At 37.8% G+C, this 27490-nt stretch overlaps 1 protein-coding gene across 4 annotated transcripts in view; it reads left to right on the top strand.

Annotated features, from left to right (window-relative positions):
- Positions 1-27490, top strand: part of HELZ (helicase with zinc finger) — a 293362-nt gene that overhangs the window by 30669 nt on the left and 235203 nt on the right. For 2 of the 4 annotated variants that reach the window (XM_069076607.1, XM_069076606.1), the window contains exons 2-3: positions 23010-23237; positions 23963-23999. In XM_069076607.1, coding sequence (XP_068932708.1) covers positions 23028-23237; positions 23963-23999 — 247 coding nt within the window. In that variant the 5' untranslated portion in view covers positions 23010-23027. The other 2 variants (XM_069076608.1, XM_069076609.1) reach the window with 2 other exon arrangements.

Here is a 27490-nt window from a genome sequence, read left to right as displayed (position 1 = left end):
TATATATAGACATATTTGTGTACCTGTGTGTCTCCCCCAATAGCATATAAACTTTTTGAGGAAAAGTACTATTTTTACTTTATCATATATAGCCCTAGGACTTAGCAGAGTGCCCGACACATAAATGTTTTTATTATTATTATTATTTTTTATTTTTAAAAATTTTTTTATTAATGTGTTTGTTTCCTTTTCGTTTACAGGATTCAATTCCACAATTCCTTGAGTTTCACATTTTGTCCCCCTCCCTCCTCTCCCCTCCCATGGCGGCTTATAGTCAAGTATAGGATCTGTAAATACTTTTACATTATACATTAGTCAGGTTATAAGGATGGATTGTACCAGCTGGAATGAAAAATGGTAAAGAGGATATAAAACCAAATAGGAGAAGGAAAAAGATCAGGTATTTTGCTTCCACCTGGATATAAACTTAGTTCTTTCTAGTTCTTTCTCTGGATGCACATATTTCTCTCCATCATGAGTCTTTTGGGATTGATTTATATCACTGCATTGCTGAGAAGAGTCCAGTCTATCAAAGCTGGTCATCACACATATGTTGTGTCTGTAATTGTGTACAAATTTCTCCTGGTTCTACTCTTCTCACTCAGCATCAGTTCTTTTAAGCCTTTCCAGGTAAATATGAAGACCGTCTGTTCCTCGTTTCTTATAGCACAATAGTATTTCATAACATGCATATACCACAACTTGTTCAGCCCTTCCCTAATTGATGGGCACCCCCTTAATTTCCAGTTCTTTGCTACCACAAAAAGAGCTGCTGTAAACATTTTTGTACATATGGGTCTTTCTCTCATTTCTATGATCTCTTTGGGATATAACCCTAGGAGTGATATTGCTGGATCAAAGGGTATGAAAGTATTTATAGCCCTTTGGGCATAATTCCAGATTGCTCTCCAGAAAGGCTGGATCAGTTCACAACTCCACCAGCAATGCATTAGTGTTCCAATTTGCCCACATCTTCTCCAGCATTTATCATTTTCCTGTTTTGTCATCTTAGCCAATCTGACTGGTGAGATGTGGTACCTCAGAGTTGTTTTGATTTGCATTTCTCTAATCATACATAAATGTTTAAAATGTGATTTTTGATTTATTCGTCTAGCCCTAATCTCTCCTCTGAGTGGTAACATGTATCTCTAACTGCTTGCTGAGTATCTCTTCCTAGATGCTCTGTAGACACCTCAAACCCAACATGTTTAAAAGTAAACTAAATTATTAACCTTCTCTCCATTAAATTGTACTCTTCCTTTGAACTTTCCTATTTTTGTTGATAGCAATAGCTCAGTTATGTGAATGAAAAATCATTTATTAAATGCTTGCTATGTACAAAACATTCTAAATATTTGTATACAGGGCTTTTTGTAAAGCACTTTCCTTATAATAGCTCTGTGAGATATACAGTACAAATATTCTTATTCCCATCGTGTAGGTGAGGGTAAGAGAGAGTGTTTTGCTCATGGTCACAGTAAGTATCTGAGACAGGATTCAAATTCAGGTTTCTCAGCTCCTAGTCTAGGGCTCTATTCATTAATCCACCATTTTCTCATCAATCATGGTCACCTTTTTCTCTTCTTCCTCCTGTTTCTTTCTTCCCAACATATCTCATGCCTGACCCTTCCTTTTTTACTTAAATTGCCATCACTCTAGATTAGCTTCTCATCTCTAGTAATAGATTTTTTTATTGGTCTCCTTGCCTCTAATCTCTTTTCTCTTTATTTCTAATTGCCAAAATAATTTTCCTAATGCACAGGTCTGAGTGTCAGCCTTTTGCACCAGAGCTTTTAATATTTTCTTGTTGCTTCTGGTATAAAATACTAGTCCTTTAGCCAAGAGTCTAAGGCCTGGCTAAAGAAGTCTGACTCTAGACTACCCTTTCAACTTCCAACCTCCTCACTCTCCTCTTGTGTTGCTACCCTTCAGATATTCTATAGCAAAACTTTTTAAACTTTTTCGACTCGTGACCCCTTTTTGCCTGAAAATTTAGGTGTATAAAATATGTATACAAATCAAACATTTACTGATAATAAATCATAAGGAATTTTATTTTAAAAAATTCTTTGGTATGTATGTAATTTAATAATTTATTAAAGACAAAAACAAATTTGCATACTAACGAGATGGATGTGCTTTTTTATTTTTACATGAAGAATTAAATCTTGGTAGATTATTTGATACAGCAGGACATAGAGCATCTTCAGTGTTTTTCAGAGTTGATTGATGTTTTGATTTTATAATTGTCAGTGCTGAGAACACCCCTTCACATAAATGCATAGTACAAAATGATTAAAGTATGTTTGGGGCCATTTTAGAACTTGTTGGAAATTGTGTCCTAATCTCAAGCTAAAATTCATTTAATATTTTGTTAGGAAACTCAGGTTTTAAACCTGTCTCACTTGATAACTCAGCAAATTCTTGAACTTTATTATTTTTTTTTTTTTTTGCTTTTTAGAGGGCAATTGAGGTTAAGTAACTTGCCCAAGGTTACATGGCTAGTTTTTTTGTGTGGGTGTTTTCTGAGGGTGGAACTGAACTCGGGTCCCCCTGACTCCAGGGCCAGCACTTTACTCACTGAGCCACCTAGCTGCCCCCCTTCTTGAACTTTTAATGGCAGATGACTGACATTTTTTATTTCAATTGAGTATGGTTTATGAACCCAACTTAGTTTTTTAGAATCAAAATTTGAAGGGAATTTCTGAAATTGTGTCTCTAGGCACTTCAGATTATGACAATTACGATGAAATCTTTGGGAAGCTTATTTTTAATTATAAAATCTTCTGTAGTTGTAAACATTTCTAAAGAAACATTTTCCACCATATTCTTTCATATAATTTTTTTTAGTAAAACTTTCAATTTTATCTGATATAAGTTTTTTCCTTGAAGTGACATGTTTGTCATTGAGTTTTTTAAAATATCCAACAACTAACACAATTTTGAAAGCCATAAGTCATGAAAAAAAATTTAGCAAAATCTGATTTCTGCTCAGTCAAACAATAACAACTTTCAATTTCAGTAATCTATTTAAACTTTGCCCTCTTTGGAGCCATGACTCACCATATTTTCTTTTTCTTGTCAATTTAGATGTACCACAAGTTGATAGTGAAGACTCTTACTGCATTGTCATCAGTATTTTTACCCCTTCTGTCTAAATTAGCCACTTATCCATAGGTGAAAAATTATTTTGTCCTAAAATATAAACAAATATTGCTAACAATTTCTCCAATAAGTATTAATTTTAGTTTGTGAAATTGTATTTGTGCTTATTAAAAAATTTGATGTTCACACTTACATACACATATGGGGTGATGGTGTAGAAATATTATTAAAGAGCTTTTGTCTTTACTTGCAGTTACGTTTCTGCAAAAGGAGATAATTTTTTAAATTAAACATTCTTTTTTTATTTATTTTTTGCTTTTTGGAGGGCAATTTGGGGTTAAGTGACTTCCCCAAGGTCGCGCTAGTTTTTGTGTTAAGTGTCTGAGGCTGAATTTGAACTTAGGTCCTCCTGAATCCAGGTCTGGTGCTCTATTCACTGCACCACCTAACCGCCCCTAAAATTAAACATTCTAACACAATCCAGTCCAAATATGCTAATTTTATACTTACATGCTGAGGAATTAGGGTAGGAAAATATTAAAAGTCTTTGTTTTCTGTAATTAAGCTATTATGTTTCTGTAAGAACAGAAAACTTTGTATGTAAAATAAAAATACTGCAATTCGTAACATACAATAGTCTTGAATCTGAGCTGAGGTGTTTTTGGCATTGTTGGTTGGCCTTGTGTGATGTGTTTGGCATGCACAGTGCAAAGTGTGCATGTTGTGTTTTAGGAACTGAGGCTGTAGTGAAGTCGAGTGATGCAGTAGGAGCAACAGCTGCCAGAAACACCTCAGATTCATTGTGTTTGATTTTGAGCTAATTTTTGGTTGTTGCTCATTCAGAAGCCTTTTACTGTTGCTAAATTTTTTGTGACCCCACTTGGCATCTCTCCCCACAGTTTAAGAAGTGCTGTTAAATACTGCCTCTTGCCTTTGGATTCCCTTTTGCTTGGAATGCACTGCCTTCTAATCTCTTCCTGTGAGAATTTTTTCCCTTCCTTTTAGGTAAAGCTCAGATGTTACTCCCCTTGAATCTTCTTCTTCTTCTTCTTCTTTTTTTTTTTTTTTAAAGCAATTGGGGTTAAGTAACTTGCTCAAGGTTACATGGCCAGTTATTATTTCTGGGTGTGGTGCTGAGTATCTGAGCCCGTATTTGATCCAGGTCATCCCGACACTGGAGCCGGTGGGTGCTCTTACTCGCTGAGCCACCTGGCCGCCCCTAAGCAATTGGGGTTAAGTAACTTGCTCAAGGTTACACGGCCAGGTGTTTCTGGGTGGGTGCCAAGTGTTTGAGCCCGGGATTCGATCTCCAGGTCTCTCTCAACACTGGAGCCGGTGCTCTTACTTGCTGTGCTACCTGGCTGCCCCTCCCCTTGAATCTTCTGATTCCCCTTTCCTCCATCTTTCGCAAGCTGGAATTTTCTCCGCAAATTTTCTTAGGCAATTTTGTCTAAATCACTTTTTTGTCCCCATCACACTTAACCTTGTATTGATACTTTAATATAAATTCCATTCCCCTTAGAAAGTAAGCTCTTTTAGGTTCTGCAGTCCATAGGAATATCCTTAGTAACTAGCACAGTGTCCTTTTAGTAAGTGCTTGATAAATATTTTCTTTTTGTTGTTAAGTGCCTGGTACATATTAAATGTGTAATAAGTGCTTTTATTTATTAGGATGACTTAGTGGTTTAGTCTAGATTCCTTCTTATAATTGAAGATATTATAATGTAATCAAGAGTTGCTTAAGGTCTTTGACATTTGCTTTCAGAATGGATAAGATTTGTTTATATTTGTAAAGGTTAGTATTTCTTTTATTAAAAATTTTTTCATGTTTTTTTTTTTTTTTGAGGGCAGTTGGGGTTAAGTGACTTGCCCAAAGTCACATGGCTAGTATGTGTTAAGTGTCTGAGGCTGGATTTAAACTCAGGTCCTGACTCCAGAGCTGGTGCTCTATTCACTGCACCAACTAGCCACCCCTAAAGGTTACTATTTCTCACAATATAACTCCAGAGTGGGTATTATAATTATTAAAAAAATTTTTTTAGTTAATAGGGATAGACTTAGAAGACATAAAGAGAAACAAAAATAACTTGATATTAAACTCTGGAGGGTCTAATAATTTCTTTTGGCTCAAGCCTTTTAGTCATAATTTTTTCATTATTGTAAAAAGTTCATATCTCAAAGATTTTGGACTTGTTGAAGATGAAGGAAGTGTAAGTTTGTTAATTGTAGTGATTAATTTCTGTTGAAGTTACTTTCTCAAGATTCTGGCTTTCTAATAGATATGCATACATAAAAGGAGAGAGGTAGTTTGACATAGTGGGATAAGGAACTGACTTCAGAGTCAGAAAGACCTGGGTTCTTTGATACAGATTTGATACAGATATTGACTGTGTGACCCTGTACCCCAAGACAACTATAAAGTTGTGGAGCATTTGCTGAGTTGTATGAGTAGAGAGTTTCTTCAATAGTGAAATAACAGACCCAGTCCTACTCTTCCTCCAGAAAATAAATCCCAAACATGAAAAAGACCTGTCAACCCCAGACTGAAAACATTCAGATTTTGTTTTGTTTTTGGTTTGCCACCACTTGCCTACCATAACTTTTTAATGTATGCCTTTTGGTTTTTTAAAATGGGTAGTATATGTACCGAATATCTGAGAATTAATTTTTTTTTACTACTAAAGGTGCTTATTTTAATCAGTACTGTACATGAGCCCACATTATAGAAGAGTAAGCCCAAATCCAATTTTATAATGAAATTGCCATTTCATGTGTGTGTGTGTGTGTGTGTGTATATAAAATTTAATGGCTATACTGCTTACTTTCTCCTTCCTCCCTGCTCCTTGCCCCAATTTGGCTGTTGTTGAAAACATTTTTGCCCAGATGGCCCTGCCTAAATTCTTTGTACTATGATACTGTTTATTTAATTTTTTTCCTTCCCTATCCTTATTTTTAGTGCTTGACCAACTATCCAGCTGAGAAATAATTCTTCAGGAACATCCCATATATTTTACCAAGAAAAGGTGATTTACCTTAAGAGAGTATACTCAACAATTATCTTGTTTATGGCCATTCCTCCTTAGCCTTATTTCTTGCCCCTTTTCAGGAAGAGAAACTGAATTTTATTTTGCACTTAGAAACAAAATTCCTTATTGCTCTAAACCATGCCTGAACAACACATGGCCTGTAGGCTGCTTGTAGCCTGCCAAAGGATTTCAGGCAGCCCGTGGAAAAATGTAGAGGAAATATAAAAAAAAGTAAAGATGTAATGAGTGCTTTGTCTGTGCCCTGCTTAATTTGCCTTCCACTAATCAACTGTTGTGCCCATCATGTAATTTAGCCAGTGGGTTGCCACTGACCACCTTCTCCTGTATGTCACATGACCCATTACTACCCATCATTGTTAGTCTGTCTCCAGTCTGAGAGGAGTGAGAGTCTTACGGTTGTTACTGGTGTTGAACAGAGAAAAAGTAAGTGCAGCCACATACCAGTGCACTTGATGCCTGCTACGTGAGGAATGGTAACAATTGCTAGGGCTTCTTTCCCTTTCTTACTGAGCCTGCCCTCCAAGTTACCTGGGCTTTTTGCCACAGTAGGACTCTGCCACCAGACAGGGGAGCTTTTGTCCCAAACACTGGGGTTTTCTCAGGTGTGGGAGGTATTAGATGGGTGCCCTCTCTGAGGTCTCCACACGCTCTGGCAAGCTGGACACACACCCCAGGACCTCCACCCTAGACTGCAGTCCAGATCCAAGCAGGTTAAAGCAAGAGCAGTTACCCCTTAGACTTGTGCTTGGTCCCCCTACAATCTGCAGGCCAGGAGCTGAAGCTGCCACTTGGTGCTGGCTGTGCCAGGCTTATCAGCGGCTTCTCACCCTGGGGGATAAGCTGAAGAACTCCCAACTACTGGTCCTAAAGTCCACACTGCACTGACCTCTCACTTTGTCCTTTGCATCTATGTGTTAATAAATCTGGAAATGGATACAGGTGCTAGTGATCTGGAGTCCCTCCTGTTGGTGGCTGGTCAGGCCCGCCCTGGGGCTAAAACCTCGGCTTGCTGGTGGCTGGGCTTGGCTCCCAGAGCACTGCCCAGCTCTCCTCAGCGAGAGGTTAGCTTCTCTGTGTCATCTTGTTAACAAACTCCAAAGTTTGTTAAGAGTCCCCTTTTTACATTGACTGGGGAAGGTGGAAGCTAGAGGAGGTCTTGCTTCTACTCCACCATGTTGATTCCATCTCCCTCAATATCTTGAATATTAGACCTTTCTCAGAGAAATTTACTGCAAAAATTTTTGCCTGGTTAGCACCTTGATTTTTTTTTTTTTTTTGTTATTTAGCGTTTCAGTTGTGTCTGTCTCTTGTGACCCCATTTGGGATTTTCTTGGCAACACTACTGGAGTGGTTTGCCATTTCCTTCTCTAGTTCATTTTACAGATGAGGAAACAGAGGCAAACAGGGTTAAGTGACTTGCCCAGCATTACAAAACTAGTAATTGTCTGAGGCTGAATTTGAACTCAAGTCTTCCTGACTCCAGGGCCAGCATCCTATCCACTGTGTCACCTAATGTCTTGACTATTTCCTTAGAAAGAAAAAAGTGATTAGAAAATGAATATGATCAATACCAGTGTTTTATAAGTTGAAGTGCTCCACTTTAGTTTCATTGCCCTTCCTCTTTCCTTTTTACCTGGGCCCATATCTCTAGTCTCTCCTCCCTCCCCCCCAATTTAATTCCTCCTCTAGAATGCACTCTCCATAGTTGAAGTTTGTTTTGTTTGCACCTATTCTCTTCTGGGTAGTAGCCTTACTCTTAATCTTCCGCTTCCAATATCCTCCTCTTTCCCTGTTGAATTTGATATATTTCTGTTTCAAATTTTCTCTCTGTCTGTTTCTCAAGGTTCTTGTTGGCTAGAGTACAGGCAATATGACTTTTATTTGATTTTTTTTTTTTTGATCTCTTGCTTCCTTTTTTTCAGGTGTTCATCTAGTCCTTGTGAAAAAGCCATTGTTATCCTTTGGGTCTCTGCTTGTAGTTGTGGGAAGAGCCAATTCTAGGTTGGATATTTGTATACCTCTATATCTGTAATAATCTTTATAATAATTGATATTTTCTTATGCATGCTTATTATTTTTTACTTTTATAATTCATAAATTGGCTCTTTATCAGGACTATCTTCCATCCCCTGTACTTTGGGGTAGGGAGTTGGCCCAGCTTGTTTTGGAACTGGGCCCTTTATTAGGTTTGAGGTCCCCCCTGAATTTTTGAGGTTTGAGTTTCTCAGTCTTCATTGCTTTTTACTTTGGAAACATTATATTAGAAACAGAGTGTCATAGATATTGGAGCCCCTCGGCTTGGGGTCGGTGTCCCAGTATCAGTGTTTCCTTGCCCACACTGTCACTGTTGGTAGTGTACCAGAGTCTATGCTGTGGGATTTTAACTACCCCAAGGATTTCTCATAGGAGCCTTTTGCTCTTGCTACCTTTGGATTCAGAGCCTTGGTGAGTATGGGTGTCTCTAGCCTGTCTCTGGTTATGCTGGGAGGCTTCTGTCTTGTCTGCTGTGAAGCTAACTTAACTGGCATGCCCTAGTTATTTCCTTTTACCTGTGGGCTTCTGGCTAACCTTTTGTACAGTCCTGGGGTGGATAGAATCAATTACTGTAGTTTCTCATTGGATTTCTTGATTATTATTTGGTCTAGTGCTATTTTTAGGTTTTTTACTGTGCGCTAAACTGCCTGCTTCTGTTCACGCAGTCATTTTAGTCAATAATCTCCACTATATTCTTTTTTTTTTAAAGCAATCGGGGTTAAGTAACTTGCTCAAGGTTACACAGCCAATTATTTTTGGGTGTGGTGCTAAGTATCTGAGCCCGGATTTGATCCCCAGGTCATCCCAACACTGGAGCCGGTGCTCTTATTTGCTGAGCCACCTGGCTGCCCCTCCACTATATTCTTTTAAAGGTAATAAAGTGATTGGTCAGTGATTGCTTTACTCTCTTTTATAATCAGGAGTTTTTTTCCCCCTAACTCTGGAAAAAACTTGAAGGTCAAAAAAATGTCCTTAGTACTAGAAATGTATAAAAGGTTTTTCTGGATGCCCTCAGTTGGTAGTACTCTGCTTTTAGCCTCCTACTGAAATTACTTTGTTTTTATTTTGCATGTATTTAATTTTTACTTGTTAATAGGAGATAATAAGGGGCATTCTCTCTTCCCCCATCATCTGGAATAGGATATCTCCCAGGGTGATTGGCATGTCCACCTCCATGGAGCTGACTCTGCATGTTTTGGTTCTAGAGAGAGAGAGATGTGTCACATTCCAGCATTTGGAGGGAGAATCTCTCCCCAATCATCTTCTCATATGTCTGGTTACTTACTATTTTCTCCATTAGAATATAAGGTTTTCAATGGCAGACATTGTTGTGAGTTTGTTTTTTGTCTTTTTTTCAATAATATACTCTGTACACCATGGGTACTTAATAAATTGCTCATTGAACTTAAGAATCTTATCTGTGCACATCCCCTTTTCTATGATGTACATTCCCTCCTATATTCTTATTTTGAGAAACAAATGATTGAACATTGAGCAAAAATAAGTTTCTAACTTCTTGTTTGTTTTTTTGCTTTTTGGAGGGCAATTGGGGTTAAGTGACTTGCCCAAGGTCACATGGCTAACTTGTTTTTAAGGGGTACTAAAGAGTATTCACAACAACAGGGCTAAATAAACAAAAGTATACCATCTGTACAAGTGGTTTTCAAACTTGTGTCACTTATTATAGAGTATTCTCTGTTGTGAGAAATTGTCATACTCTTAATGTTTTAAGTTGGCAATGATCTGGAGAAGTTGGGAGGCTCTCTTACATGCAGTTTCCCTTAAATTAGAGTAACCAGTTCTGTTGAGTTCTTTGAGAGTTCAAGATCTGGCATGTTTTGAGGCCAATAAATATAAGTACTATGTAACTTTTATTTGTTTTTGAATACTGTATGTTGTATATACCAAGTAGGTAAAATTTCCTTCTATCTGCAGTAATATAACATCCAAGATTTCATGTCACATCTAGTGAAACTCAGGATATACTAGTGTGCCCTGGAATATTCTTTGGGAACCATTGGCCTGAACTCTATTCTATATAGTTTCTACTTTCTAAATTTTGTTCCTTTTAGCCAAGAGTCAGTTTGGTTTAGCACTTAGCACAGTACCTTGCACATAAGTAGTTGCTTAATAAATATTTTTGACTTGATAGAAAGCTGGCGTTGGAACCAGGCAGGTCTGAGTTCAAATTTTGCCATTAATGCATATTGGCTATGTCATCCTGGGCAAGTCACTTAACTTCCCAGTACTAATATTCTAAGTGTCTAAGTAACTAAAATTCTTAGGAATAAAGTGCCAACTTGCTTTGGTAGAGTTTTTTTCCTCATTTGGAAATTCAGCCAATAAAGTCCTTACCTTGTTCCCTATTAGCATATCATTGTTAATTGCTATTCTACTATTATTCCCTACCCCCTGAACACATTCCTGTAGTTTCTAGGAAACAAAATAATTGTATTTTCCTAATTGCTCTAGTTTTCCCTCCTTGTTTCAAAAACTACTAGCCCAACTTTCTAAGCAAATAAAATGTTAATTCCAGTAATCTGAGTTGGAGGAGGGATAAAGAGGCAAGGAAAGGGAGCCTTTAATGATCAAGGGAGGCAAGGACCAGGAAAAACTGGAGTGTTACTCCTGCTTAAATCTATAGCTTTGTTAATTCTTCCTTCTTCCTCTAAATGAGATAAAACTCCTTAACCCTTTGCTACTGTCACTCAGCCTTATGTCTATTATTTCCAGACAAATGACTTTAATGCTTCAGGTAGAGTCTTTTCTGCCTCTTGGAAGTTGTGTGGATCTAGTTCCACTCAGTCTTGGCCAGGAATGCCCAGGGACCTAGCTGGTTTTCACATCTGCTTGGAGGGCTAATGTGACACCTGACTATTTGACACCATTTGAGGGTGCTATTGTTAATGTATATATTAAATATTAATAAAGTATTATTTTTTTTACTATGTATTTAAATATAAATAGAAGCTCCATTGTTTTTTTTTTTCCATACTCCTTGAATCTTCTTGCATATCCCATTGTGTGTGTGTCCCTCATTTTGGATACCACTGATTGATTTACATCAATAGGCTTCTTTCCCACATACAGGAAGGGGTAGGTTGGAGATGTCTTCTCATATCTCTTATGTGAGTCCCATTTGAGCTTTATGACTCTCTTACATTTACATTTGATTTTTTGGCATGTTAGTCTTTCTATTTAAATTGTAGTTACTGTGTTTATTGTTTTCTTTGTTCTACTTGCTTCACTCTTCATTAGTTCATTTAGATATTTCCATGCTTTTCTATTCATTACACACATCTTTTCTTATGGCTTAGTACTATTCGATTATATTCATAGGCCACAATTTGTTGAGCTGTTCTATAATTGATGGATATCCTATAGATGTTTTGGAGTACTTTGGGGACTTTTTTTCTTATCAGTGGCTTCCTTGGGGTATAAACACAATAATGGAGTTTCTGGTTCAAAAGGTCTGAACATTTTAATCACTTTATTTTGCATAATTCAAAATTGCTTTCCAAAATGGTTGTACCATTTCATAGTTCCAGCAACACACATTGAGATAGTATGCAAAGATAGTATGCCTATCTTTACATAGCCTCTCCAGTACCGACTTGTCATTTTTGGGGTCATTTTTGCCAGTTTTTAGTGTGCAAGGTAAAACTTAAGGGTTGTTTTGATTTGTAGCTTTTTCATTATTGATTTAGAGCATTTTTTCATGTGGTCGTGACTAGTTTGCAGTTCTTTTGAGAACTATTTGTTTACATCTTTTCATTGACTTGATTTTCAGTCATATAGCATCATAGGGAGGATATTAATATTAAAAAATGAGCTTTTGCTCAAGGGAACAGCATGGGTTCTTCAAACACAGTTTCCCAAATGTAATAAAACCAATTTATCTCACTGTGCTTATGTAGTACCTGTCCAAGATATGTGTGTGTATGTGTATGTATATGTGTGAGTATGTATGTATGTATACATCTGTGTATAATGATAGACTAAATAGATTGTTTATCCAGTTGCACACTATAATTTGGTGATTATGCATTCTTTATTCACTTGATTTGGATTTGTAGGTAGTCCTATCTACCTACCTAGATAAGATAGACCTTTTGGATGTCTCATTGGGGAACTCTTATACTTTTCTGAGTCTTGATTCAGTCAGCATCATGTCATCTGCAAGGTTCTAGAAAACTTTAGTATATGGAATTTTTTTTCTATTTGGACTTATATAGGCCATCTTGACACTGGCAAACACTTTAGTAAGCCTATATTTCACTGTTTTATTCCTTATTTGATTTGATGGTCAACAGAATAGAGTTATCTTTGTGATTGCATATATCAGAACATTAGTATGTGTAGGACAACTTGTTGGAAGAGAATTATGGTAGGAGAGATATCTATCATTAATCTGGTCACTTATATTACTATACATTAATCTTTTTTTTTTTTAATGCTTTATTAACTTCTGATTTACATCATCCGTTTCCGCCAGATTTTGAGTTACAAATTTTCTCCCCATTTCTCCCCCACCCACTGCCCCAAAACAGCAGTCCCACAGGATATCCCCTCCTCCAGTCTGCTCTCTCCTACATTTTCCCCCATACCCCTTTCCACTTTTTCAGTGGATCTCTATGCCTTAGTGCCTGCACATCCCATTTCCCAATTACATGTAAGATGGTATTAATAATAGTATATATATATACACATATATATGTATATATACATACACTTATACACACACACACACATATATATATATATAACATACATATTTGAATATTTTATTTCAAAACTTTCAATTCCAGATTCATTCCCCTCCTTCCCCGTCACCCACCCCTACTGGGAAGATACGCAGTTCAGCACAGGTTGCACATGTGTGGCTAATGCAAAACAATAACATAATAGATACATTGTAAAAGACTGACTACACTTCCCTCCCTCCCATCCCACTTCCCACCAATCTACTCTCCCCTTTGATCCTGTCTATTTTCAAAAGTGAGTGCTTCCAACCTCCCTCCCTTCTGTCTTCCCCCCTACTCTCCTGGAGGGTGAGATCCCCTAGTTGGTGTGTATATTAATCGTTCACAGGCCCTATTGTGTAGCTACAAATTCACCACACATACTCTTCTTTTTTTTCCTTTTCTTTTTTAAAGCAATTGGGGTTAAGTAACTTGCTCAAGGTTTCATGGCCAGTTATTTCTGGGTGTGGTGCTGAGTGTCTGAGCCCAGATGCGATCCCCAGGTAATCCTGACACTGGGGCCGGTGCTCTTACTCGCTGTGCTACCTGGCCGCCCCTAAGCAATGGGGGTTAGTAACTTGCTCAAGGTTACACGGGTAGTATTTTTGTGTGGGTGTTAAGTGTCTGAGGCCAGAACCATACTTGGGTCCTCCCAACTCCAGGGCTGGCGCTTTTACTCACTGCGCCACCTAGCCGCCCCCACACATACTCTTAACCATTCTTTTAAAAAAATTATATATTTTTATTCTTTTCATTAAATATTTCCCAATGAAATGTACATTTTTTAAACACTCATTTTTAAAAATTTTGAGTTCCAAATTAACTCCCTGCCTCATACCCTTCCCTCCTCTTTAAGGAGGCAAGCAATTTGATAAGTTATACATGTGAAGTCATGTAAAACATATCCATATTAGCCATGTGTGGAAGAAAACACGAAATAAAACAAAAACAAAGTTAAAAAAGTATGGCTTCACTCTACATTCAGAGTTCATCAGTTTTTTCTCTGGAGGTGGATAGAGTCTTTCATCATCTGACCTTTATTATTGTTTTGGATCATTGTCTTCATCAAAGTAGCTAAATCTGTCACAGTTGATTATCCTTACAATATTATTGTTACTGTGTACAGTGTTCTCCTGGTTCTGTTCCCTGGTTCTGCTCTTATCATCCCTTTAAAAGGCAATGAAGTAATCCTTGCCACTTGATAGGTCCATGGGAGTAAGGCTGGAACATTTGACATAATTGCACAAGTAGTTGAAAGATCCCCAATGCAATAAACTCTAGTAGCTTTCTATCACCTCCAAGATCGAATATAAAATGTTCCCTTTAGAGTTCAAAGCCTTTTGTAACTTGGTTCCTAGTTTTCTTATACCTTATTACCTCTTCCTCCTCCAACCCTCCAGTATACTCTGTAATCCAGTGACAATAAATCATTACATATTTATTAAGTGCCTATTATGTGCCAGGCATTGTGCTAAACCCTGAGGATACACAAAAAAGAAGCAAAAGACTGTCCCTGCCCTTAAAGAGTTTATAATTCTATTGTGGAGACAGCAAGCAAATATTTGCAAAGAAGATTTAGATGGGATAAATAGGAAATAATTAACAGGCTTTAGGAGTTTGGGGAAGCTTCCAGAAAAAGATGGGATTTTATTTTGTTTCATCTTTTTTTTTGGGGGGGGGAGGCTTATTTTTTTTTCAAATGCTTTATTAACTTCTGATTTACATCATTCATTTCTGCCAGATTTTGAGTTACAAATTTCCTCCCCGTTTTCCCCCTATCCACTGCCTCAAAACAGCAATCCCACAGGATATTGCCTCCTCCAATCTGCTCTCTCCCATATTTTCTCCCATACCCCTTTCGACGTTTCCAGTGGATCTCTATGCCCCAGTGCCTGTATATCTTATTTCCCAATTTCATGTAAAATAGTATTGATAATAGTATATATTTTTTTATATATGTGTGTGTATATATTTGAATATTTGATTTTAAAACTTTGAATTCCAGATTCATTCCCTTCCTCACTTGTCACCCACCCTTACTGGGAAGATAAGCAATTTAGTATAGGATGTACATGTGTGGATAATGCAAAACAATAACCTAGTAGGTAAATTGTAAAAGACTGACTATATTTCCCTTCTTCCTATCCCACCTCCCACTTGCTCTATTCTCTACTTTGATCCCATCCCTTTTCAAAAGTGAGTGCTTCCAACTTCCCTCCTCCCCAGTTTTCCCTCCCTTCCATCATCCCCCCTCTCATCCCCTTCCCCCCTACTCTCCTGGAGGGTGAGATACCCTATTTAGTGTGTATTTCATTCCCTCTCCAAGCCAAATTAAGTGGGAATAAGGTTGACCCATTGCCTTTTGCCTTTCTATTCTTCCCCTCCATTGTAACCATCTCTTCTGTATGAGATAGTTTACCCCACTCTGTCTCTCCCCATCTCCTCTCATTATATTCCTCTCTCACCTCTTAATTTCACCTTTTAAGTATCATCCCTTCCTGTTAAATTGGTCCTGTGCCCTCTATCTATGTATTATACCTATAAGTATATATACACACATTCACATGTATTCATATACCCTCATATATAGACATATATATGTGTGTGTGTATATATATATTTCTATTCCCTTCAACTAATGAGAAACGTTTCATAAGTTATAATTATTGTTTTTCCATGCAGGAATGTTAATAGTGTAACTTTGATAAATTCCTTATGATTTCTTTTCCCTGTTTACCTTCTCATGCTTCTTGTATCTGAATGTCAAATTTTCTGTTCAACTCCGGTTTTTTCAGCAAGAATGCTTGAAAGTCCTCTATTCCACTGAATGACCATATTTTCCCCTGAAACATGATACTCAGTTTTGTTGGGTAGGTTATTCTTGGTTTTAATCCCAGCTTTGCCCTCCGGAATATCATATTCCAAGCCCTTTAATCCCTCAGTGTAGAAGCTGCTAGATCCTGGGTTATCCTGATTGTGTTTCCACAATATTCAAATTGTTTCTTCCTGGCTGCTTGTAATATTCTCTCCTTAATCTGGGAATTCTGGAACCTGGCTATAATATTCCTAGGAGTTTTCTTTTTGGGATCTTTTTCAGGAGGTGATTGGTGGATTTTTTTTAACCTCTATTTTGCCCTCTGGTTCTAAAACGTCAGGGCAATTTTCTTTGAAAACTTCCTGGAGGATGATTTCTAGGTTCTTACTTTGATTGTGGCTTTCAGGTAGTCCAATAATTTTTAAATTATCTCTCCTGGATCTATTTTCCATGTCAGTGGTTTTTTCCATGAGATATTTCACATTGCCTTCTATTCTTTCATTTGTTTGGATATGTTTAACAGCTTCTTGATTTCTCATAAAGTCATTAGCTTCCATTTGCTCTAGTCTAATTCTGAAGCAATTATTTTCCTCATTGAGCTTTTGAGATTCTTTTTCCATCTGGCAAATTCGGCTTTTTAAGGCATTCTTCTCCTCATTGCCTTTTGAGCCTCTTTTGCCATTTGAGTCAGTCTGTTTTTTAAAGTGTTATTTTCCTTAGTCAGGCTGTTTGACTCTCATTTCATAATTTTCTTGAATTGTTCTCATTTCTCTAACCAGTTTTTCCTCCTCTTATCTGCTTCTTAAGGTCCTCTATGGCCTTTAACCAGGTCCTATTTTCCTTTGAAACTTTTGGTACAGGAGTTCTGACTTCACTGTCTTCCTCCTGTTCCATGCTTTGCTCCTTTTTGTTCCCAAAATAGGAGTCTAATTTTGGAATCTTCTGTCTGCTTTTTTTCCTTTGTCTGGTCATGTCTCTCCTCAGTCACTTGACCCCTGGGCTTTTTGCCACAATAGGACTCTGCCACCAGAAAGGGGAGCTTTTGTCCCAAACGCTGGGGTTTTCTCAGTTGCCGGAGGTATTAGATGGGTGCCCTCTCTGAAGCCTCCACATGCTTTGGCAAGCTGGACATACACCCCAGGACCTCCACCCTAGACTGCAATCCAGATCCAAGCAGGTTAAAGCAAGAGCAATTACCCCTCAGACTGGTGCTTGGTCCCCCTATACTTTGCAGGGCAGGCGCTGAATCTGCCATGTGGTGCTGGCTGTCTGTGGCTTCTTGCCCCGGGGTCAAAAACCATGCACTCCCACTTACTGGTCCCATAGTCCAGACTACACTGACCTCTCACTTTGTCCTTCGCATCTATGTGTTGATAAATCTGGAAACGGCCACAGCTTCTGGTGATCTGGAGTCCCTCTGGCCAGCGGCTGGTCAGGCCCACCCTGGGGCTGAAGCCTAGGTGTGGGGCTGGGCTTGGCTTTCAGAGCACTCCACTGGCCGATTCCTGCCAGCCTGCTGGGCTGTCCTCAGCAGGAGGTTAGCTTCTCTGTGTCATTTTGTGGGTTCTGTAGCTCCAAAGTTTGTTTAGAGTCCCCTTTTTACATGGATTGGGGAAGGTTGAAGCATAAGCAGTGGGGAGGTCCTGCTTCTACTTGGCCATCTTGGCTCTGCCCCCCAAAAGATGAGATTTTAGTTGGGACTTAATGGAAGTCAGGAAAGTCATTAGGTGGAATTGAGGAATTGGAATGTAACAGGCTTGGGGTATATCCAGAGAAAATGCCTGGAGGCAAGCAATTGTGTTTTCTTGGTGGAATAGCCAGGAGGCTACTGTGATTGAATCCTGGAGTATGAGGAAGGGAAAAAGGTGTAAGAAGACTGGGTTATGAAGGGCTTTGAATGTCAGGCATTTTGTATTTGCTCCAGGAAGCCTTTGGAGTTTACTGGGTAGGGGAGTGACATGGTCAGATTTGCACTTTAGAAAAATTGCTTTAGTGACCCAATGGAAGATGGATTTGAGGGGTGGAGAGACTAGAGGTAGGCGATTCCCCCAGCACGATATTGGGAATAGTCCAAGGAGGTAATAAAATCCTATTTCACGGTAATGGCAATGTCAGAAGAGCAAAGGAGCTTTTTAGAGAGTTGTAAAGGGACAATTGTTTGGTCTTGGAAACAACTTGGATATGGGGGAGTGAGAGAATAAGGAAGCCAGGATGACTTCTAGGTTGTGAGCTTGAGGGACTGGCAGGGTGGTGTTGCCCTCTTTTTGTCGTTGTCCTTTGTACTTTGTAGAGGGCCAAAATGATATCACTTTGCTAGAGTCAAATTTCAGTGTGTCTGACAGTGACTGATCAGACCAGTACAAGCTTGGAATGCTCTACCACAGTTTGGGTCCAAATAGTTCATTGTGAACATTGGGGGTGGATATGCTGTATTTGTACATCCTGCGTTTCCTTTGAGATGTTTCAATTCTGCTTTGCTCATAGAGCATAACACCTTCTCTGATATGGGCATGCCAGGCTAAGTGTGTGTCTCCCATGTCATACAATCAATTTCAAAGTTCTTGAGAGACCTTGAGAGTGGCCTTGTATTGTTTCTTTTGACCATCATGTGAATGCCCTGTGTGAGTTCTCTATAAAATAGTCTTTTTGCATTTGAACAGCTTGGGCATCCTATTGGAGTTGCTCTCTCTGAAACAGAGTGTGAATGCTTGGCAATTTAGTTCAAGTAAGGACCTCATCATCTGGTACTTTATCCTGCCGGGTGATCTTCAGAATCTTCCTAAGACAATTCAAATGGAAGCAATTCAGTTATCTGTCATGGTGCAGGTATATTGTTGTCCAGGTTTCACAGACATACAACAATGAGGTCAGCATCATGGTTCTGTAGATCTTCAGTTTGGTAGTCAGTCTAATATCTCTTTTCTCTTATACTTTCCTTTGGAGCCTACCAAACACTGAACTAATTCTGGCAATGTGTGTGTCAACCTCATTATCAATGTGTACATCCCTGGAAAGTATACTACCAAGGTAAGTGAACTTCTCCACAGCATTCAAAACTTCTCCATTTGTTTGTTGTAACTGATGGATCGGCTTTGTATGTCAATTTTGTGACAGCATTCTTTCTCAAGTTTTGGATAATGGACACTGTGCTAGTGTTTTCCCAGTTACTAATGGAGTAAAACCAGGCTGTGTGCTTGCTCCCATGCTTTTTGGCATGATATTTTCAGCTGTGTTGTTAAATGCTTTCAATGAGGATGAACATGGCATCAAGGTCAGCCTAGAGAGGAGAAAATATCATGGATGAGAGAGTGATCAATAGCATCAAAGGCTACAAAGAGGTCAAGGAGTATGAATGAGAAAAGGCCGTTGGATTTGGCAACTAAGAAAACTTTAGTAACTTTGGTCAGTAGATGATATTGGAAGTTGGATTGTAAGGAGTGAAGAAGAGAATGAGAGAAGGAATAGAGGCTTCTGTTATAGGTAGCTTTTTCAAGGAGTTTAACTACAAAGGGTAGATGAGATATAGGATGATAACAAGGCATAGAATGGTCAAGTGAGGTGTTTTCAGAATGGGGGAGACATGGACATGTTTTTAGGTGGTGGTAAGGAGTAAGGCCCCTTCATCCGGAGAGACATAGGAAATGAGAAAGAGGGGAGAAGAAGGAGCTCATGACAAATGGCCTCAATTTTTTTCTGGCAAGATTCTCTCAACTAAAAAAGTGGGAAGAGGGTTGCTGTGGGAGGTTTGAAGAGGGATGAGAAGTTTGGAAAAATTGCTGTGATGTATAAGATAGTGAGTTGATAGTGAGTGACCTCCTTGTGCAAGACACTCTATTTTCTGACTCTGTGCATTTTTGCTGACTGTTCTTCTGTGCCTGGAGTGCTCTCTTTACTCATCTTTTCCTCCTGTCTTTGGCAGTGGATAGAGCCCTGGACTTGGGGTCAGGAAGATCTAAGTTAAAATTTGGTCTTAGACACTTAAAAGCTGTTTGATCTAGGGCAAGTTACATAGCCTCTGAGGGTAACAACAAAATGTACCTCAGAGAGTTGTGAGGATCAGATATTTGTAAAGTATTTATCACAGTGCCTGGAACATACTAGGCACTATGTAAATGCTTATTGCTCCCTTCCCATCCTGACTTTCTACAGGAAGCTTTTTCCTATTCCCCTTAATTTGAATGCTTTCCCTCTCTTGATTATTTTTGATTTTTCCTATATATGGCTTGTTGTTAGTACATAGTTGTAGACATGTCTTGCCCATTAGACTGTGAGCTCCTTGAGAGCAAGAACTGTTTTTTAGCTTTTTTTTTTTTGTATCTCCAGTGCTTGGCATAATGCCTGGCACATAGTAGGTCCTTATTGTGTATTCACCAACTGACTCAGGCTGGACAGAATCCCCACAAGTGTGTATGAATGCACCCTTCTGACCAGCTTGGAGGGGAATTGCATCCAAATGAGTTAATGCCATACACTTTCTGACCATTCTTTCCATGCCATTATTGAGTAAACTTCTTTGTTAAATGTTACATGATCTGTGAGTGATTCATTTAATTCCAATTCCATGCTTTAACCTTTGGACCAGCTTGTCTTATGTCTGTTCCTGAACATTTGGTGTAGTGAGCAGAATTGGTCCAGAATAATCTTGCATCGGAAGTAGGAAAGGATTATGTGGAGGGACGTTATATAGGAAGTCCTCTCAATGGAGGGGGCCTGCACTGACTCAATGAAAGTAGCCCACTAGATAGATATCCAAGAATAACAAGTAGAATAAGGGTAACTCCAAGACTAACATTCTCTGATTGTTATTGATGGTCCTAGAAAAGTTGTACTGATAGAATAAAGAAAATAAAAAAAAAACCTGTATACAGTATACATCCAGTAAATTAGAAACGGACTTGAATGTGCTTTTGGTTTTTAAGAATCAAATTTTGAGGTTGAGGCTCATGGATCTAGTAATAGAGGGTGGGGTAGGAATTGACCAGCCCTGGATAGCAGTTCTGTTTTTTAACATGAGGCCTTGCTAGAGAACTTATTGAACCCTGGAGAGATCAGGACTATAAGGGAAGAGAATGGGAGAGTAAGAAGAATGGATACTACTCCCCAGTAGTGAGGGAGCTTCAAGTATACCCATTAAAGGTACCATTCTGTGAGACCAATGTATAATATTTTTTGGCCCTTGAATTTTCTTGGTTTGGGTGATCTCCCAGAGGATTTACTTATGCAAGGTCAATTAAATTACTTTGAAGTCCTAGAAGGGAACTTCGCCCTGACCCTTTTTATGTAGCTTAGGTGGGGAATTGCACTGACCCATTGAATGAAGCTGAGTTGTACCTATTCCCTGCCTACTTTTCAGCTTCCTTTTGTGTGTTATCTTCATCATTAGACTGTAAGCTCTTTGAGGGTAGGGACTGTTGTTGCTTTTATTTGTATTTATATCCATAGTGCTTAGCATAGTGTCCGGCATATAGTAGGTACTTATTAAATATTTATTGACTGAGTTCGGCTTTCAACTGTTTGCTTGATTAAGGTTGTCAAGGGAGGGGGTAAACTTACTAAAAGAGATTATTTTGAAAGACTGGTTCTATGCTGCTCCACCACAGTCCCCCTACCCCTGACCATCCAATGTGAGGAACAATTAGATGATAATAATAATGACAATAACAACAACAGTAATAACAACTAGCAGTTTTATAGGGTTTTTTAGGGTTTGCAAAATATCTTACATACATTATCTCATTTGATCTCTCCTCTTTGCAGAATCCCACTTTAGTGGTATCAAGTTTCCCCTTAACCTGACTATATAGGCATAGGCAGACTATCTGGTGATATCTGAGCAGTAGGTTGGCATAGCTTGCAGCAACTCTGAGCCCAAATAGGGGCTTGGGGCATTTTGGGACGGGTATGATGAATGGCAGAGAGTGGTGACATCCTTCCCTGTAAGAATCTGCAAATGTAGTTCCTAAAAAATGGTGCTGATAAAAGGATAGGTGGCCATTTTATAGGGTGTGTGTGTGTGTGTGTGTTTGTTTGTAATGCTATATTATGACATCTGGATGGAGCAAAGCACTCAAGTGTAGTCTCAAGAATTTCTGCCCTACCTAAGCCTAAGGTTTCCTGTAAAACTCTCACCTCACTTTATGGTCCTGAGCTACCCAAGTCCTTATACATATCTGATATGAGTCCCTGCAAGTCTTCTGGGGATAGGGCCATTGTAACTGGGAGTGTGGGAGGGAGTGGTGGGAATTTTTTAAAATTAAATTTTATTTTTTTCAGTCATCATTTTTCCTCCCTCTCATATCCCATTGGAAAAAAGAAGAAAAACAAAATCCTTGTATAAGCATAGTCAAACAAAACTAATTCTCATATTGACCATGTCAAAAAATAGGTGTTTTGTTTTTCACATTCATCTATCACCTCTCCATAGAAGGTGGATACCATTCTTCTCTTTGGGAAAAGTGTTGGTGTTGACTTAGGTTGCACGTAATATTGAGTTACGACCTTTCAGTCATACTACAAATGAATTCGACGCATGATGAGGATTGATGACTGTCCTGGAAATGTTATTAGCTGCACTGAGGTCCCACTATTCTTCATGCTGGTCCTTTGGGAGACACTGTGAATGGCAAAGACTTAGAACTCTGCATGCCTGTATAACTTCTTTGCACACACACAACGCCTCCATTGTGGGGCTCCCAGGGATCAGACCAGTCAAAACCAATCTGTCACTCTCCAGAATAGTCTAAACTTGGGTTTTCATTAGTAAAAGAGGGAGGAGTCTGTGCTCTAATGGGAGCCAAGTGTTAAGCCTGCTTTGATTCTCGGGGCCTGCCCCCCCCCCCCCCATTGCCCATCAAATAGACCTGATTGTTAATACCTGAGTCATTTTGCTTTTGAAATGAGAAGGCAAATCCTGTAGTTTTTGGTCCTTGTTTTCCTACATATTTGGTCAACTGGGTACTATTTTTATTCAGGGAACAATTATATTTCTTGCTGGCTTTTCTTTTTGTTGTCTTTACTTCTTTGCTGTACTAATCTCTTCTTTTAGTGCTGTCCATGCCAGGCTTCTTGCTTTTCTGAGGTCAGGGTTGTATAGTAACAAAGAAAAAGTTAAGAAATTCCTATAATATTTGTAAAGTATTTAGTACAGTTCCTGGCACATAGTAGGTGCTACATAAATGTTGGTGATGATGACTCCATTTTATATGTAACTAGTTAGGATTAATAATGTACATTTTATTTCTTCTCAATCTTTTTTTTCCCCCATAGGATTTTTATCCCTGAGTCATGGCAGACAGAAGACCTGAAAAATCATGTGAACAAGCATGTGAATCTCTTAAAAAGCAGGATTATGAAGTGGCAGTGAGACATTGCACAGAGGCCCTTCTTTCTCTTGGCCAGTATTCCTTGGCAAACTTCACAGAGACATGCCCATCAGAAATAGAACGCATAAAAATTGAGAGTCTTCTGTATAGAATTGCCTCATTCTTACAGCTTGTGAGTAAATGTTAATAATTGCAGTGTCATTTGTAGCTATTAATATAATGGACCATGTGAAAAAAACAAGAGGACCTTCTTAATGAAGTGTGATCAGCAGTTGGCACATCACATGACTCAGGAGATATGTGAATTGGTTGATACAAAAATTATTGGTTGGTAAATATTTTTTTTTTGAGTAACATTTTTGAACCTTGACTATTACTATGGAATCTTTTAAAATATTGATATAATAGTGTGTAATATTTATTATTGAGAGCATAATAGCTCTCAATAGTAGGTGCTGCATAAATATTGGTGATGATGATGACTCCATTTTACACGTAACTGGCTATGATTAATAATGTACAAAGCATATGCAGTGCTTCAAAATTTGCAAGGCACCTTACAAATATTATCCTCTTTTCGAACTTACTTCAACTGTGGGAGGTAGATGCTACTATTTTCTCCATTTTATAGAGGAGGAAACAGAGAACTTAAGTGACTTGGCCTAGTTAGTAAATGTCTGAGGCCATATTTAAACCCAGACTTCTGATTCCACAAGCAATGCTCTGTTTACTGTACTATCTAGCAGCCTCTATGTCATTTAATTGTTTCCCATGAAGGTTATTTGCAACATTAAACTTTAAAGCATAACATTTTTCTTCCTTTGCTGAAACCTATGAAACAAAGTATTATACTTCAAAATTTTAAAATAACACATTTTTATATTTTTTGCCTTACAGAAGAACTATGGGCAAGCTGATGAAGACTGTAGGCATGGTATGTTTAAAATAAAAACTTTTAGCATTTGTGATTCAGTGAATGAAAAAAGCAATTTAGTGTTTACCATGTGCCAGACCTTATGCTGTGTGCTGGAGATAAAAATATTAAAAAACAAGAGATATTTCCTGCCCTTAAGATCTTACATTTAAATAAAAGAAGACAGCACTTAAAAGGGAAAGGTGACCAGGAAACTGTTATTCTGGGGCAGTGGAAAAGACGGGGGATGGGCACACATGGGTAGGCAGAGGGTGAAGTAGATAGCCTTGGTAGGCTATGAAGTTGAGGTATGGTCTGGTATCAATAGTGGGCTAAGTGAGTTAGTTTCTACATAAGTAACCAGTTCACTGGGTTGGATCCTAGAGCAAGAGCTGCAAGTATTAATTGATTAATTTCCCTGATGATTGGGGATTGGATTCAGGAAGACCTGAGTATGGAAATATAGATCTCATATCTTGGTGTGAAGAGTATTGTTCTAGGTGAGGAGCAGGTCAGCAGTAGCATGCAAATGGAGAGATGGCCTGGTTGGTTTGTTTAATTGCATATGAATTGATTAGATTTAGCAGGGTCTTTTTCTTTTTCTTTCTTTTACACATTTAAAAAATGATTGAAATAGGAAAAGATAACTTTTTTTCTTTGACGACTGGTGACTCTCTTGGAAGGTGACTCTGATGCAGAGATATATGTACCTAATTGTTTTTCCTATTGAATGGGGAATTTTGATCAGAGCCAAATTTTTATTTAAGTGCATATGTTGAGTAGATGTAATTAAATTTGATGAATTGAAAGGATATGCCAACTCCACCAAAAAATATCATTTTCCTCTTTTAAAATGTGCCTGGCAGAGAGATGAGTTTAAAGTTTGGCTTTGTTCTCTATTCTTTTATGCTGTTTGAAACTAACAAGATAATTGCTTTTTGAATAGTGAGAGAATGGGAATACTTTTCCTTTTGTTTCATTGCTAACTCACAAAAATGAATTCAGGCCTAAAAGTGAGCCAGTAAAATACAGCCTCATTGATTCAGTCTAACCAAAATCTTAACCTTTTATTTGGGCACAGGTTGCTATGAAACACCAGGCCAAGTCCCTCATTTTATATATGTAGAAACTGATGTCTGTCCTAGAGGTTAAGTGACTTATTCAAGTTTATATAGTCATATAGTAGCAAAGTAAAGCTAGCTCTTCATCATTATTGTGCTATATTACAATGATAGCAAGATGTATTAAAGTGTGTAGGACTGTTTATCACTGAAGTAAATAGGCCAAAAGTAGTAATGCTTTGATTTTTTGTGGGTTTAAAATTTTTTTTTTATTTTAGACTCAAGGGCCAGAACACAAATATAGAATAGCGAAAAGAAACAAACACATATCATAAACTTAAATATTGAAACTTAAATACAAAGAAAGGAAAAAAAAGCATGTCATGAGCATAGCAGAACATAAGAGAGATTCAAAATATGTAGCAATAAATTTTCATTTCAAGAAAGGCTGTATGATAAATAACACATGTGGTGAGAATTATCCATCTTTGCTTTCTTGTAAGTTTTCTTTTGTTCTCTGCTATGCACTTTTTTACTTTGTTCTTTTTTCCCTTCCCCTACTCCCTATCCCTAGAAGGCTACAATAAAATTTAGATATGTTTCTCTATAGCTATGGATATACACATACACATACACATACACATACACATACACATACACATACACATACACATACACATACACATATACATATACATATACATATACATGTAGACATATACTTTCCCAAATATACTCCATTCCTGATCTTTGTCTCTATGTTTGTGCCTATCTCTTGTTTCCTATCCCTCCTGCCTCCTCTACTTTACTTCTATCCACTACCTTGCCCCTCCTATTACTTACCTACCCCCCTCTAAGGATTCCTCCCCTATCCTCCCATTCCCATAAATCTAAAGACCCTTGTATACCCCACCTTTACCTATTCCCTTAGCTTCCCCTCTAAAGATCCCTCCCTTGTCCTCTCCGTCCTCCCCATGCCTCTCTATCATCTTATTTCTTCTGAATTTAGAAGCTTTATATATATATATATGTGTATATATATATATATATGGTTCCTTTGAAAGTACCAACCCTCCTCCTCCATCCAATTCCTCTGCATTGATTCTTCCTCTTGTACCTCATTTGTGTAAAAGGATTACTCTCTTCATCTGTTCCCAAATGGTTCTACCCCTTAAATTCATATCATACTCAGTTTTACCCCAGTCTTTTTTATGAGCTACCCAATCATCAATAAAAATCCTAGACATACATTTTCCATTATATATATATAAAGTAAACAGTCTGTCCTTATGAATCCTATATAATCAGTCTTTGGTATGTACCTTATATTTCTCTTAGTTCTTACAGGTCAAATCTTTTATTAAGTTTAGGATTTTTTTTTAACAATGTCTTCAGTCTGAGAGTTTATCAAATGTCCATTTTTTTTTTTCCATTCAGAATAATACTTAACTTTTCAGGGAATGATATTTTCGGCCTGAACCCCAGTTCTTTTGCTCTTTGATATGTTGTGTTCCAAGACCTGCAGTCCTTTAATGTCTCTGCTGCTAGGTCTTGTGTAATTCTAATTGTGGCACCATCATATTTAAATTATTTTAATCTTGATGTTTTTAATATTTTATCCTTTAGCTGGGGTTTTTGCAATTTGACTATAATATTCCTATGAGTTTTCCTCATAGGATCTTTTTAAAGTGGTGATTGATGAATTTTTTCTATTTCTACTTTCCCTTGTTGTTCTAATGCTTCAGGACAATTTTCTTTAATTATTTCTTGTATTATTTTATCAAGATTCTTTTTTTATCTTTCTAATTAAGTATTTTTTTTTTTGTTTTAACCATTTGATGATACTCTATTTTGGAATGATTCCTACATTGATAATCATTGCTTCTTATTTTTTAAAATAGAGGTAGTTAGGTTCAGTGCTCATCATGTGCAGTACTTTTTTCTGTCAGGGCTATGAGTTTTTATATTTTCTAATGCATTTGAAATGCTTATATAATTCTTAATTCCCCTGTCTTCCAGATAGCAGTTGTTTTAGAATTATAGTAGAACCTTCTAGTTTGAAAGGACCTCCAAGGATATTGAGTCAAACTTATACTTGTAAAATTATTCTCCTCCACAGCAGACCCAAGAAATAGTTTCTAACCTTTGTTTGAAGAACTCCAGCGAGAAGGAACCTACTACTTTTCTAGGCAGCTCACAATAGTTGTGATTTTTTATCTCTTTGAAACTTCTCCTTGCTATTAGTTCTTCCCTTTTTGTCTAGACAGAACAAGTGTAATTTCTCTTCCACCTAGACAGTTGTCATGCCCACTTAGTCTTTTCATGTAAACATTCTCTGTCCCTTTCACAGCTTCTTATATATCTCAAGGTTCTTCATTATCTGGATGTTATCCAATCTAACAGTTTTCTTTATAAAATGTGGCTAGAGTGGAATACTGTATTTCAGATATG

Source organism: Petaurus breviceps, unplaced genomic scaffold, assembly GCF_028583685.1.
Source record: "Petaurus breviceps papuanus isolate PSGF00001 unplaced genomic scaffold, PetGlider_PUasm1.0 90925, whole genome shotgun sequence".
NCBI lineage: Eukaryota > Metazoa > Chordata > Mammalia > Diprotodontia > Petauridae > Petaurus > Petaurus breviceps.
This window is presented reverse-complemented; position numbering and strand designations above follow the sequence as displayed.